At 34.2% G+C, this 13,822-nt stretch overlaps 2 protein-coding genes across 2 annotated transcripts; one reads left to right on the top strand and one right to left on the bottom strand.

The window, feature by feature from the left end:
* The first annotated feature begins 102 nt into the window (after positions 1–102).
* LOC144843695 (protein-glutamine gamma-glutamyltransferase K-like) lies at positions 103–8,527 on the top strand. The gene is made up of 13 exons (XM_078700585.1): positions 103–215; positions 735–920; positions 1,402–1,584; positions 3,525–3,776; positions 4,025–4,251; positions 4,346–4,520; positions 4,895–5,033; positions 5,381–5,618; positions 5,744–5,855; positions 6,165–6,446; positions 6,725–6,885; positions 7,155–7,294; positions 7,622–8,527. Exons 2-13 carry the CDS (start codon positions 743–745, stop codon positions 7,761–7,763), a joined length of 2,229 nt encoding a protein of 742 aa, XP_078556711.1. The 5' UTR covers positions 103–215; positions 735–742; the 3' UTR covers positions 7,764–8,527.
* LOC144843696 (asparaginyl-tRNA synthetase-like) lies at positions 8,516–12,987 on the bottom strand. Its single transcript, XM_078700586.1, has 11 exons — positions 12,807–12,987; positions 12,438–12,547; positions 11,963–12,083; positions 11,418–11,639; positions 10,982–11,073; positions 10,636–10,768; positions 10,339–10,437; positions 10,114–10,151; positions 9,812–9,878; positions 9,198–9,332; positions 8,516–9,053 (listed from the first exon to the last, which is right to left on the bottom strand). The coding sequence occupies exons 1-11, from the start codon at positions 12,978–12,980 to the stop codon at positions 8,784–8,786; spliced, it is 1,461 nt and encodes a 486-aa protein (XP_078556712.1). The 5' UTR covers positions 12,981–12,987; the 3' UTR covers positions 8,516–8,783.
* Between the last annotated feature and the right edge of the window lie 835 nt (positions 12,988–13,822).

Below are 13,822 nucleotides of genomic sequence, written 5' to 3'. Positions count from 1 at the left end.
AAACTCATCAAATAAAACAATCAAAAACGTTTGGCATCTCAGCTCTCTCTCCAAACTTGAAAGAGAAAAACAGCGCCCTCACAAAAGGATTTTCCCGCGACACCGAAAACCGGCACAACACACGCACACACAGCATTTTCCTCCTTTCTGTTTTTACTTTCTTTGAGCAGGAAGGTATTGATCGAGTCCGTCCTAAACACCTCTAACTTGTTTGTGTAAGTATATTTTGAGTAATCAGTAAATATCCTACGGTAAATCTGTGATGATTAGGGCCTAGACAGATAGATCAGTTTATTGTTGTAAGAAGAAGAGGAAATAAGCGAAATTCATTGATTAATTTTCCCCACCAGTAGCCAAGCCCAGCCAACCAAAAGGTGGCATAAACAATAACATAGATCCAGGCACCGTTTTGTCTGCAGATTAAAAAAACATAAAGGGCTGAGGTATTTTTGCTAAGTAGAAATAACTGCATTGCGTAGCACCGTAAAGTCTGTTTTCTGGCCACTAGACAAATTTATTCGCTCGAATCAAAAGTTTTCAAAGGTAAAAATAAATTGCGCTACCTTTTTAAAAATTAATAATACATACAATAATAATACATTTGCCATTATCGAACAGCTGCGATTTTTATTTGGATAATGTCTTTTGAGCTGTTTTATTTGCATTTAATGTGTCGCCCTCAGGCCACCAATCACATAGTAAATTAATTTCATAGTAATAATATTTTTTTTTAGCTACAACCATGGCACCACGAAGGTCAAGCAGACGAACACGTGCGCCAACCCGATTTGGCTATTCTAGACGTTATGAACCCTACCCAGTGTCTCGTAATGCTTCGAAAATCAACGACTTAAGAAAACAACCGGGTAGAAGGAATGTCTCGGACAAGGAAATTGTTATTCCAGCCCCACCAGTAACAGGTAAATTTTGTAAAATCTGTTATTTAAATCCGAATGTATTTCACAAACGATTGTGTTTTATTTCATTACATTAATTTATTCATCCAAAGAGAAAAGAACAAATATCATTAAAAAAATACATTAAAAGATGAAAAGGTCCATCAACAAAAGAAATAGAATTTAAAAAATAAAGAATAGAATAAAATAAATGTATCCCTGTATTGATGCAGTTAAAAAGTAAATATTTAACAGAATCATTATAAAACAGATGGTAATATAGTTATTTGCTGGTATTTTTTTTTTGTGACCTAAAATTATAATTAATTATCAACTATGACCTTTTCAAAAAATTACACTGATAAATTATGAATATTCTAAATGATAAGGAGGAGGAATCTAACCAAAAGCAAACTTGTTTATTTCCAGCAGTATTTGTATAAATTGTAATTTTTATTTTTTTTCAAATGTCTGAGTCTGACTTACAAATGTGTTTATTTCGCAGCAAAACAATTGAAAATTAAAAACATTGATATGTTGTTGGAGCGAAACAAAAGGGAACATCACACGAGCGAATATGAGATTGAAGAGTTAATCCTCCGTAGAGGGCAGCCTTTTACCCTTGAGGTTGAGTTTGATCGAGAATTTAAGCCAGCTCAAGACAACATCACAATCGAGCTCAGATTTGGTATGTTATAGTCTATTATTTTCTTTTTTCAATGACATTCTTTACGTTGTATAATATGCAATATTATGTGCTATGAACAATAAGATTGCTGGTTCACTGGTATTGAACTAGCTATGGTATCGGCTATTATGTGTATATACCTCCATGGTGTAAATAATAATATGTAAATTTATCTTTAGAAGGATCTTTAGAAGGATATAAATGTGTGATTGATAGTAATTACTTAATCAATGTCCTTAAATATTTCACTTATAGACTCGTTGATTAAAAACTAATTTATATTTTCTTTTATTGTGTGTGCCTCCGTGTTGTTGAAATAAAGCCAGTAGTTTATTCATTCATAAAAATGCTCTTGTATTAAATTAGAGGTCCTTGACTGATGCAACCTTGGATACCTCTCTGATACAGTAGACTGCCTAATCCAGCCTTGGATACACCTATCAGATACAGTAGTCTGCTCTTATTATCACAATTAAAACAGGAAGCCAGCAGCTTTCCCAGGGACCTCATCAAAAGCAAAGTATAATTAATCGACCTTCATGTTTTGTACTTTACTACAAAGCCCTGACAAACAATTAGCTTTTAGTTTACAATTACTAATATAAAGCTTTCATTGCATGAATGTTACTCTTATTACCAGTAACTGTTTAAACATACTAGTGTTTTAATGTTAGGCCAAATTAAAAAAAATGTTTTCACATCTTGGTCTGCATCAAATTTTGGAGCCTCATGATTAGCTATTTTGGTGTTTTTTTTTAAAAACAAATTGTTGAAAAAAATAAATAAAAATAATAAAATGAATAAAAAAAAAAAAATTTTTGAACGTAATTACTTATTCATTACTACAGTGCTATTGGTAAAGATCCTTATAAAAAAAAGATTTCAAATCTTGAACATTTTTTGGCCTTATCTGAAAGAAAGTAAAAGTAACCAACAAAAGGTGTACAAACAATGTTGATTTTTACAGTCTTTTGAATAAATATTTCTGTCCCTTCCCCTGAATGTGAATTCGTTAAGGCGTGATTAAGTTGTACAATTTGAATAAATAATCTTTCTCCTTCCTTCGTTATGGCGTGATTAAGTCAGTAAATTTGAATAATGCTCAGCGTCTGAAAATGTCTTTGAGATTTAATCCATGCATTCATTGGTTGTTGATTCATGAGTTCCAATTGGGTTATGCAGTACAAGGGTTAATCAGTATAAGTTCACATACTAACACATAATCTAAACTTAGTTCTATTATAATAGTCATGTCAAGGAGAAAACTATTTTGTAGTATTTTTTTTGTCACATTTTTTTCAAACCTTACAATTTGTACTGTAGAACTTTTCTAATATAAATCCATAAATGGATCTAAAATGGTGCTATAAATTTGGCTTTTTATAGCTCCATGGTTTTAATTACCTTCAAACACATACAATTGCTTAAGCGTCATGACTAGACCTTTTAGTTTCTACGTGAAGGAACCTCCATAGTTTCTATTACATCAATGCTTAGAGGTGCCCTTGCTATGACCACCTTTGATCTGTTTATAACATCAAATATCTTGAATTAATTGATAACCAGCTTTCAAAGATGTTTGTTTTATTGTGGCCTTAATTTAAAAGAAAACATAATTAGCAGTTCACAGTCACAACTTTTTTTACCTATCTCAACTTGATTTTTTTATTAAAAAAATTGACTAGCCATATCTGCTGATCCATCCGAGTACAGAGTAGAACACATGGTTTTGTATTGCATTTTTGGCAGATACCATTGGATAAATGGGTAGCAATAAAGTGGTATTATGTAGCATGTGGCAAAAATATTCCCTTAGTCTGTCTTGGGAAACAATACAGCAGGTTGCGTCTCTTGAAAATTGTGAATGAATATCATACAATCTCATTCCATTTCATCATCAAACCCTGCTACCTTGCTAATAATTCTCTGTTGTATTCCAGGTAGTCGCCCCCGTGTTTCGTACGGCTCTCGTATCATCATACCATTTGCCAAAAAGAAAGTGGAAGACGAATGGTGCGTGACCTTGGTAAGCAGCAAGGGGACCAAGGTTTGCCTGTGCGTCAACCCTGGAGACACTGATATGATAATTGGCAGACATGAACTGATTGTAATAACTAGGGTCAACAATGCTGATGAGAATGAGATGAAGTTTGATGACGATATATTTATGATCTTTAACCCATGGTTCAAAAGTAAGTACATCTAAATCAGTAGCTTTGTGGTTTACATCCTTGCATACTTAGGAGTGAGTGGCCGAGCGGTTAAGACAGTGGAACCGTAACTACGTAGCCATAACATTGGCAAGGGTTCGAGGCTCACTCGCTCCATGGTTCTGGTGGTAAAACAAGTCTTTTCGGATAAGGACTATAAACTGTAGGTCCAGTGTACACACATTGTTTTACTTTGACCACTCGGTAATCATTTTTTCCCACAATTCTAGAGGGTGATGTGTACATGGAAGACGAGAAAGAGCGAAATGAGTACGTGATGAACGAGAACGGTCAGTACTTCTACGGTAGCAAGCGGCAGATTGGCAGTGGTCCTTGGTATCAAGGTCAATTTGAAGCAGTCGCCTTGGAGTGTGCCATGCTTCTGTTGGAAAGGTCCAGCTTATCACAAGTAAAGCGTGCTAATGTTGTCGAAGTTACGAGAGCTATGTCTGCAATGGTAAGGTTTTTGTTTAGTCTACTTTGTTTTCGAAAAAATATTTTAGAAAAAAATTTAGGAAGCATAAAGAAAACATTTATTTGTTCTATAACAGGTGAACGCACAGGATGATGACGGCGTTTTGGTTGGTAACTGGAGCGGAGACTATGAGGACGGTACATCGCCAACCACTTGGAATGGTAGTGTGGCCATCTTGGAAGAGTACATGAAGACTGGTCAGTCGGTCAAATATGGACAATGCTGGGTGTTTGGCTCCGTTTTCACAACATGTAAGTTTTAGTTTCATGTTATTGTGTAATCTTGGTGGGAAGATGGGATTCAGGTGAAAATTGTAACAAATTGCAGAAAACTAATTTGAAGCCATGTACCATCATGCATAGTTTGATGAGGTTTGTGAACTCAGCCAATCAAATAACAGTGTTTGTAGTCATGTGACCATGCAGATAGACAAAATGACTCCAGTAACTTAACACTAGTGTAGACAGACACCAGAAACAAATTCAACATTTCAAATTCAACATTTCAAATTCAACATTTATTTCGACCACAATTTTAAGAACCAACTCCCCCAAACTGTGGAAATATATGATAAAGTTGGTTCATTATTGTAATATGTGTTATTGTTGTTGCTTATATACTTTAGTGATGAGAGCACTTGGCGTACCTACAAGGACCACTACCAACTTTGGCTCAGCTCATGACACTGATGCTAACCTCACTCTGGATTACCATTACGACGACAACGGTGATCCATTAGAGGACTTGAATGATGACAGTATTTGGTAAGCAAAACTTAACACAACGCAACTGTACTGTCTTCAATAAGCTAAAAGTACAAGTGTCCAGGATTGTTTTAAATGAGGAAGCATATATGAAATATATTAAATCTCTAAATAATAGAAATCGGAAATTAATTCATAATTTCATTTTAGTTGTCAAAGGAGGGAGTGTGCCCAATCCCCCCCCCCCCCCCCCTCTCCACTGGGAGTAAAATGGTGTCATTTTGCACAGCTTGTCACTAGATTGGTATCTAATATGGTAGATATTGTTTCCAACACTGCCCCCCCCTCCATGTCATTGGTTACTGCAAGTCACTTCATCAACATTTGTCCCATTTTATTGCTTATAGGAATTTCCATGTTTGGAATGACTGCTGGATGGCTCGAGCTGACCTTCCTGACGGCTATGGAGGGTGGCAGGCCGTTGATGCCACGCCACAAGAGACTAGTGCCGGAATCTACCGTATGGGTCCCTCATCTTTGACGGCTATCAAGAGAGGGCATGTTTATCTTGATTACGACACCAAATTTGTCTTCGCAGAAGTCAATGCTGAAAAGGTTGATTGGAGAGTTAGTGAAGATGGAAGGGTATGCACAGTTATTTGTCTTTATATATTAATCATTGTTAAATTTTAGCTTTTAAATTGTCATTATCTGCACACTTCTTGATTGCTAGTACTGTTTAATGATGACTCAAATTTCTTGATTTTTAGAACTTTTCCGTGATCGATACTGATTCAGACTATGTAGGCATGAATATGAGCACAAAGGCTGTCGGAAGATATGCCAGACATGACGTCACGAACGACTATAAATTTAGAGAGGGTAAGTTAATACAGACATTATCTTCCAAATACAAAGCCCTTAAAACTTAATCTGTTTTGTTTGAAGTGTACGATATCCTTTGGTTGAGAAGACAAATTGTAATTTATTTTATTACAATTTACAATCAACAGCACAGAGCCCATTTACTGACTGGAATTATCTGCTTTTCTTGGTACTATATCAAATTCCCACATGTGACAATTCTATTCTAATTTTAAATACCACCATCTTATGTAATACACATGTGATGCTGTATTACAGAATTTGCCTGATACTGAAACAAATATTGTTTATAAATGTTTACTACAGGCTCAGTTGAAGAGCGTACTTCAGTGGCAACTGCACTCCGTAGCATACGCAGGAAGAAACGTCTCCAAAAGCATGTCTCAACCGATGTCAGCTTCTCCGTGAACATTCCTGACGATGTCAAGATTGGAAAAGACTTTGATATCAAGGTCACTGTTAAGAACACAAGTTCAGAGAAAAGAAATTTGTTTGTAAACGTGAACGGCAAAACTGTGTACTATACTGGTGTGGTCGCAGGAATCGCTATCCGTGATAAGAAATACGCAGAACTGAAGGCAAATGCTTGTAAGTTCTTATGCTGGAAACAGGTTACACTAATAATATAATTATGTTATTGTTAATTTTTTTTGATAATTGTGATTTTTTTTACCTATATCAATCAAAGATATGTCATTATAAGCATCTGTATTCTGTATCTGTATATTTAAAAATTATAATCTGAATATCACAATGAAATACCTAGAATTTAAGAGAAATATGACCACAAACCAATAACCTTTGACCTAAGAATAGACAATTGGAAACAATTTTTATGAAAATTTAAAATAATGCTCTTTTCTCAGCAACAACATTGGTGTTCAAAGTAGAAGCAGAGCAGTACATACCAGAGTTAGTTGACTATGCAGCGATCAAGTTCTTCATAATGGCTGGAGTCCAACAAACCAAACAGGCTTTCTCTGGTACATATGACTTAAGTCTTACCAAACCAGATCTGGATGTGTCTGTAAGTCACTTTATATATCAAAGAATTTCATTTTGCTTTTTATTTATGGATAAAATTCTTTTTTGAATAAGCTATAGTAAAAGGGAGTACATATTCAGAATGTTTGATTTCTATCGACTGACTGTTCATGTTACCTACCTAGTATAATAATTGTGTGAAGATTAACCATATCTGAATATTAGTAGGCCTATAATAGTCCAATATGTATAACAAATTATGTATAGTATAGAAACAAAATTGTATGAATGAATCCATGTTGTGGTTTATAGGTTGATGACAGTACTGTGACTGTTGGTGAAGCCTTCAATCTAATTGTAAAGTTCACCAACCCGCTAGAGATCAACCTCACTCAGTGTGTGTTCCGTGTTGAAGGTCCCGGCATAGAAGGCTCCAAGAACATTCCATACAAGTAAGTACAGTCAATGAACCCATTAATGGACTCATTAACAACCTGAACTCCTACCACAGTCAGACTTTTCTTGACGTCTAAATAATTAATTTTTTACCATTATAAATACATTTGGAATACCAGAATTTCGGGAAAACCAGACATATTAGGTTGAGTGTCTGGTATTTTGATGATTTGCATATTAATCTACATTACACAGAAGAAAGGTGATTCAATTTCCAATTGAATGAAGAGTTAAATCCAGTGATATATATTGGTTGCTATCCATTCTGTGTGCTATTTACGCTTCCATATTTACTTACTGTATTATCTATTTTTATTGTTTAGGCACATCAGGGGAAATGAGAATGTGCAACTGACCACTCGTTTGACACCAAAGCGCAGCGGAAGTCGTCAATTTATCGTTGGGTTCAACTCCAAGGAACTAACGAACCTCACTGGTTATAAGACCATTAACGTATCTGCTTAATTTGACCAATAGATTTGAATACATTTAATTCCAAATTAAATGGTCGTTCATAAATTGAACCGTCCATACTGTACCTATGCGAATAAGACCTACTTTTAAATAAGCACTATTCCTATGCTAACAAGATCCGTACATCAAACAAAATCAATGATGTATACAATCAGTACTACTTTCTAAAACCTACACTTTTTAATTCATCACCACTGTCTATTAAACTCAAAACATTTGGAAACACTCTAAGCTTATTTGTGCAGGTCATCAACACCTATTAAATTTGGAAACTTGCTTGTCCGGGAGCACCCTCGGCTTGTCTGGGAGCACCCTCGGCTTGTCCGGGAGCACCCTCGGCTTGTCCGGGAGCACCCTCGGCTTGTCCGGGAGCACCCTCGGCTTGTCCGGGATTGGGCTTATTCGTGCAGGTACAGTATATCAGAATCAAAGACAAATTGTTGTTTTTTTTATCCATAAATGTTCTTTAATATCAAGAAAATAAAATTAATACTGTAAATGTAACATCACTGTTCTTGCCAAAAAGAGACAAAAATGAAATTCATTTTTGGTTATTTTTTTATAATATTTAATCACATCTGGTGATTATAAAAAAGCATTACAAAATGTGTGTGATGGCCGATAAAGCATTGTAAGTTTTCTGTGTTGTCATTTACATGCAATTAAAACTCTAGCAGCTTCTTTTTTAACTTTCAGCTTTTGTAGTATTGCGATAGATAAAATGTATTTTCAATAAAAGAGAACTTGAACATCAACTTTGTTGAAAATGTATTTCATTCACCCTTTCAGTACAGCTCTATTACTTTGTAATAGTTATAATATTTATTCAGATTTACAGTCAAGTGCGTGGGATCCTGAATTGAATTTGTAGTTGTGTGTGACTGTGTAACTATCATTGAATAGCCAATTACAGTCGCTATATTTGCTACATGAAGAATCTCATTTTAAAAGGTCATAACATTGGAGTCCACACTCTAGCCAATCTATAGAAGCTCATTGGTTATTCATAAATTATAATCTACAAGAATGAGTAAACCGAGGAAATGGTATAACATCTTTTATATTTTCTACCCCCAACAAAAATTGTAGATACCGCTCGAACCCTAATCCAAACCCACCATGTGGTACCGAACCAAACCTTCGTAGATCTACGTACCAATCATACACGTCTAATAAACCATTATTTTTAAGTTTCTCTTCCAAGACGATTGCTCTTTCTTCTCGTAGACTTCCACCAACTAGCTCTCCAATACCAGGAACCAGCAAATCAACTGCTGATACCTGTTGGAAACAATGTTTAAGAGTAAAGACAGACTTACCGTCTGTGGACTCTCGTCATTATCAAGTTAAGCTGCACTATTGTGAATTTTAAACTAACACTGTATTCCAAATGCATAGGTAAATAAGTAGTTAAGATGGCCTTACCGTCGGTGGACTATCGTCATTCTCTCTTGCATAGAATGCTTTTATTTCGCTTGGAAAGTTTACTACAAATGTTGGTGTATCATCAAAATAATGCACCAAAAATACCTCATGTTCCGTATTCAAATCACAACCCCACTAAAAATGACAAGAAGCACAGATTGTTTTAATATATTATGGCAAATTGCCAAGGAAGCACATTCATTCACTGTCCTCCTTAAAAGTAGCAATCAAAGGTATACACAAGGATTTGAACCTGGGATCGGTAGGATCGGTGGTCAAGCATTTTTTTCCTTTTTTTAAATTTTTTTAAACCATATTTAATGAGGGTGATCCATCCAGCAATTGCTGATCATTAGGGACAAACATTATACACAAGATGCTCTACATAAACAAAGTCTTATTACAAGTCTTTGGGAGTGAAGTTGTAATTTTGTCCTTAGAAAAAATCCTGACATGTGACGGGACTTGAACCCAGGACCCTAGGAGTGGTAGCCAAGCATCATAACCACCACAACTCCACTCCTATTAACACTAAGCTATAACTCTACACTCTTGATTTACAATTTTTTCAAAATTTAAACAATAATGTAGAAATTCAACAAATGTTTACTTACAAATGGTTTATTAATAAATTGTTCAGAGTTCTTCTCCAAGAGTGTAATTGCTTCTGTGTATGATATACTAAATATGTAGCAATTTAAAATAAGTGTTATTGCCTTAAAATGTGCAAGTATAAGTTTATGTGGATACTTTAAAAATCAGATATTTAAATTAATTGGTTGGTTACAATCCTTAAGTTCTGTGTGATGTTCCCAAATATGGTATTGCTATGACATCAGCATGTCTATATTTGGGCACATCACATTTTTTTGTCACATAAAGTTTGTAGACAGAGCTTAAGTTTGAAAATACTTACATATTAAAATTACATTTCAGCATTTTATCAATGATTTCCTGTTGGAAAAAATCAAACAAAAAGTTTAGTTTCATCATCATCATACTATTGCACTCCATGTGACCCACAATCGTCCAATCAAATGACAGGAATTTATTTAGGTGTTAAATAACATGATCTATATTATGATTATTGTATTGCAAATAACATTCATATTAAATATTAAGGCATTTAAAAATACTGTACCCTGTGACCTGGCGCAACTTGCTTGTGGAATAAATGAACGTCTTCTGAGTTTTCCTCAAGAACATGCTGTGTTGTTTCTTTTACAAAATCTTCAATCAACTAAAGAATGTAAATTCATTTTATAAATTGTTTATATCCAGTTTTTTTTTCACTTTAATTAAAATGTGTTATGGAGATAATAAATTGTGGAGAATGGATTGTGATATGAAAAAATGTAATTTGGTCTGTCTGTCTGTCTGTCTGTTAGTCCATGATCATAAAACAATTATTTGATATCTTCATTAACAGTATTCTTACTTGTGTTATATCTTCTATTGTTTTTGTATTAATGATCTCCGCTTCGACCATGTAGAATTCTGATAAATGCTTACGACTTTTTGAGTTCTCAGCCCTGAACGTTGGCCCTATTGTGTATACTTTGCTGTGAGAACTTGTATAATAAAGAAATATATTATTAAATAGACAAAACACAAAAGACAGTGTACTACCCCACACAGTCCCATGGGCCAAAGCAAACACATTCAAACTAGTTTGACAAAAAAGTGTGATATGCTCAAACATGGTTGTGATATGATATGACATCACATAACGTATGATAGTGTAAATAGAGCTTAAATTATGATTATTATTTCTAAAGTCTTACCATGCCATGCATTCTAAATGTAACTGACCAGAAACAGTTAAATATGCAGGAACATTGAAAAAATTGACATCCTCTACTTTTGTATTTGCAGACTGAAAAAAATATGATACAACATTTAAAAAATGTTGAAACTATTATTATTACTATATTATTATTACTATATTATTATTACGAACGTTTTCAATTTTGATGCTTCTCTTTTGGTTTTTTGGGGGTTTTTTTGCTGGAAATTTTTGGCTGCTACAGATTTTGATTTGCCTCAGTGAATTGTCATGATGTTTTTTGAAATAAAGATACCAAGATATATTATGACTTGTGCAGCACATATAATTTGAGTTTTAAAATCTGTCTCAATGTAATTCTTTTTTGCATGCACAAAATAATAATAACTACACTTTATAAGTGCTTTGTACATATTATTAGGAACAGCGCAAACCTTAACAGCAAACAGCTCTCCAGCGCCCTCGCAGTCGTTGGACGTGATAATTGGGGTGTGTACATTCAGGAAGTCTCTGTCTTGGAAGAACTTATGAGTCGCCATTGTTGCCGCATTCCGAATTCTCAACAATGAACTAAAAATATTGTTTCTTGATCGTAGATGAGGAAGCTGTCGCAAAAAGTCTGCATGATACCGCGCCTTTGGTTTGAACGGATATTCCTGTGTGACAACGAAAATAGAATTTTGTTATTGTAAAATAGTTATTGGAAAATTAGTTATGATGGTATACTTGAAAGAGTGAAAGAGTAGCAGCCTACTACACCAGCAAGACACTGCAGGCCCAATGAGTGTTGCTGTACTCTTTTAAGAGCAAACTTCATTGTTGCTCTATCTTTTGCAATTTTTATGCATACTGTATGTGTGTGGAGTGGTGCATATACAGTTACATTATCTTGTTTTGTGTTATAGCTAATAATGTCATAGAAATGTCCACTAAGTTTTTTGATCATTATCTAATGAGTCTTGAGAGGTAACACATTTACCTGTGGATTGCATGCTCCAATGACTTTGACAATATCTGCCTTGAGTTCTGAGGACTGGCCTGGGGATTTACTTCCTACCAACGATCCTTCTATCTGTACTGAACATCCAATTGTTATTTCACTGCATAATTGGAAAACAAAAATTTTTTTTAAATAATAATAGTTTTTTTTTGTCATTGTTTAATCAAGCAATAACAAAAAATGTAATTAGATAAAAATAAAATGGTGCATTTTGGCAAACTTCTTAATCAGGGACAGATCAAGAGGTGAAGCAGGGGTGCATGCTCTCCGCTTGATAGCTAAAATTAAATTAATATTAACTACTTTTTGATATCTATTTTTGACAAACTATGATTATTATAATAATTTTGTATATTAATAAATTATTATATTTATTAGCGCTCTGCCGTTAAAACAATCCTGATTTCTATCCCTGCGCTGTTTTGTTTATATCAAAATAATAATTCCGACTTACTCAGGCATAGCATCTGACTTTGCTACCACTTGAAGGCAGTCAATGCATGAACCATCATTGATATCAAGAAAACATATTCCTTTATGTGAACGAATAGCTTGTACCCATCCCTAAAAAAACATACAGAAACAAAATTGGGAAAATTGTAAATATTATAATTTAAAAACATACAGAACTATAAGAAATTAGTCTATAATAATATTAAAAGAGATCGTGTGGTTGAGTATTTAATCCCTTACAGTCCCAGCTACCTAGGCCTTGCAAGCTGGGTCAATGTCTACGGGGCATAAGGCTGTGGGTCCGCCTATTCTCTAAATCACTGGTGGCATGGATGGTGGAAAGTTGGGGCTAACAACCAAACTAAGTTACCGGGTTTGTAATAATATTTCCTGTCGTCTCTTGAATATCCAATTTTAAAACATCTGATACACTTTTTGATGTGCAGTATTTTCGTATAATATAAGCTTTTGTAAGTGGAAATAAAGTGGCTGGTGCAGCAGGACATGTTCGTAAAAACACGGAAAACACACCGGTCACCGCCATGTTTCGGTATATTCGTCGTCTGCTGAAAACTTTGTACGTAATAGAATGATTTATTAAATTAATTTTAATTTTGATTATTAAACTCTAGAATCTCAAGAAATTTTGTAATTTATAAAGTGATAATTAATATTATTTGTCTTATTTTATTTATTATCAAAGTGTTTTTATAATTAGGAAATACGAATACAATATAACCTTTTTGTTCAGCGAGGGACCGATTTTGATTTTGTGTTCAGTCGTGTGTGGCGCTGTTTTATTTTGCGCTGAATAATTAATTCTATTTTGTACAAAAAACAAGTAAAAGGTCTCCAATCTGATGCACTGCTCTTCCAACTGTAATTCGGCACTGTTGTTGAAAAAGCATAAATTTAAAACAATTAAATCTACCGTTTGAAATAATAAAAAGAAATACTGATCGAACCAAATTTTGGCAAGTACAGTGCATCGGAAAACAATTCAAATGAAATGTAAATTTAATAAATTATATAATGCGCATACCCTTTAAATATTCATTCATTCATATTATTTTATAAGCCTTAAAATCAAATAAAAAGTAAAGGGATAGCCTTATTTTATAGACCTATGCACGTTTCAAACACAAAAACAGATATAATTGCTGATGTCACGTATCTAGTCTAATGTTGCCTCCTATAAATTATGTCGATCCATCACTTTGTTTTTCTTTTCCTCTAAATAGACTGACTGTATCAAAAATAGCATCCGTGTTCAACAGACCGTTTCAAAGTACTAATTGTCATAAATTCATGGTTGCTCATAATAATAGCAATATTTTGTCACTCTCCACTATAATTACTCAAGGCATTGTGTTGCTATGCAACCGA

Source organism: Antedon bifida, chromosome 5, assembly GCF_963402885.1.
Source record: "Antedon bifida chromosome 5, ecAntBifi1.1, whole genome shotgun sequence".
NCBI lineage: Eukaryota > Metazoa > Echinodermata > Crinoidea > Comatulida > Antedonidae > Antedon > Antedon bifida.
This window is presented reverse-complemented; position numbering and strand designations above follow the sequence as displayed.

Excerpts from the sequence above, each read along its gene's own strand:
- LOC144843695 (XM_078700585.1), top strand. The coding sequence starts at position 743 with ATGGCACCACGAAGGTCAAGCAGACGAACACGTGCGCCAACCCGATTT. Across the intron at positions 5,856-6,164 it reads CGACTATAAATTTAGAGAGG|GCTCAGTTGAAGAGCGTACT; the intron begins GTAAGTTAATAC and ends TGTTTACTACAG. Across the intron at positions 7,295-7,621 it reads TCCAAGAACATTCCATACAA|GCACATCAGGGGAAATGAGA; the intron begins GTAAGTACAGTC and ends TTTATTGTTTAG.
- LOC144843696 (XM_078700586.1), bottom strand. The coding sequence starts at position 12,980 with ATGGCGGTGACCGGTGTGTTTTCCGTGTTTTTACGAACATGTCCTGCT. Across the intron at positions 10,769-10,981 it reads CATTTAGAATGCATGGCATG|TTCTCACAGCAAAGTATACA; the intron begins GTAAGACTTTAG and ends TTATTATACAAG. Across the intron at positions 9,333-9,811 it reads AATTTATTAATAAACCATTT|TGGGGTTGTGATTTGAATAC; the intron begins GTAAGTAAACAT and ends TGTCATTTTTAG.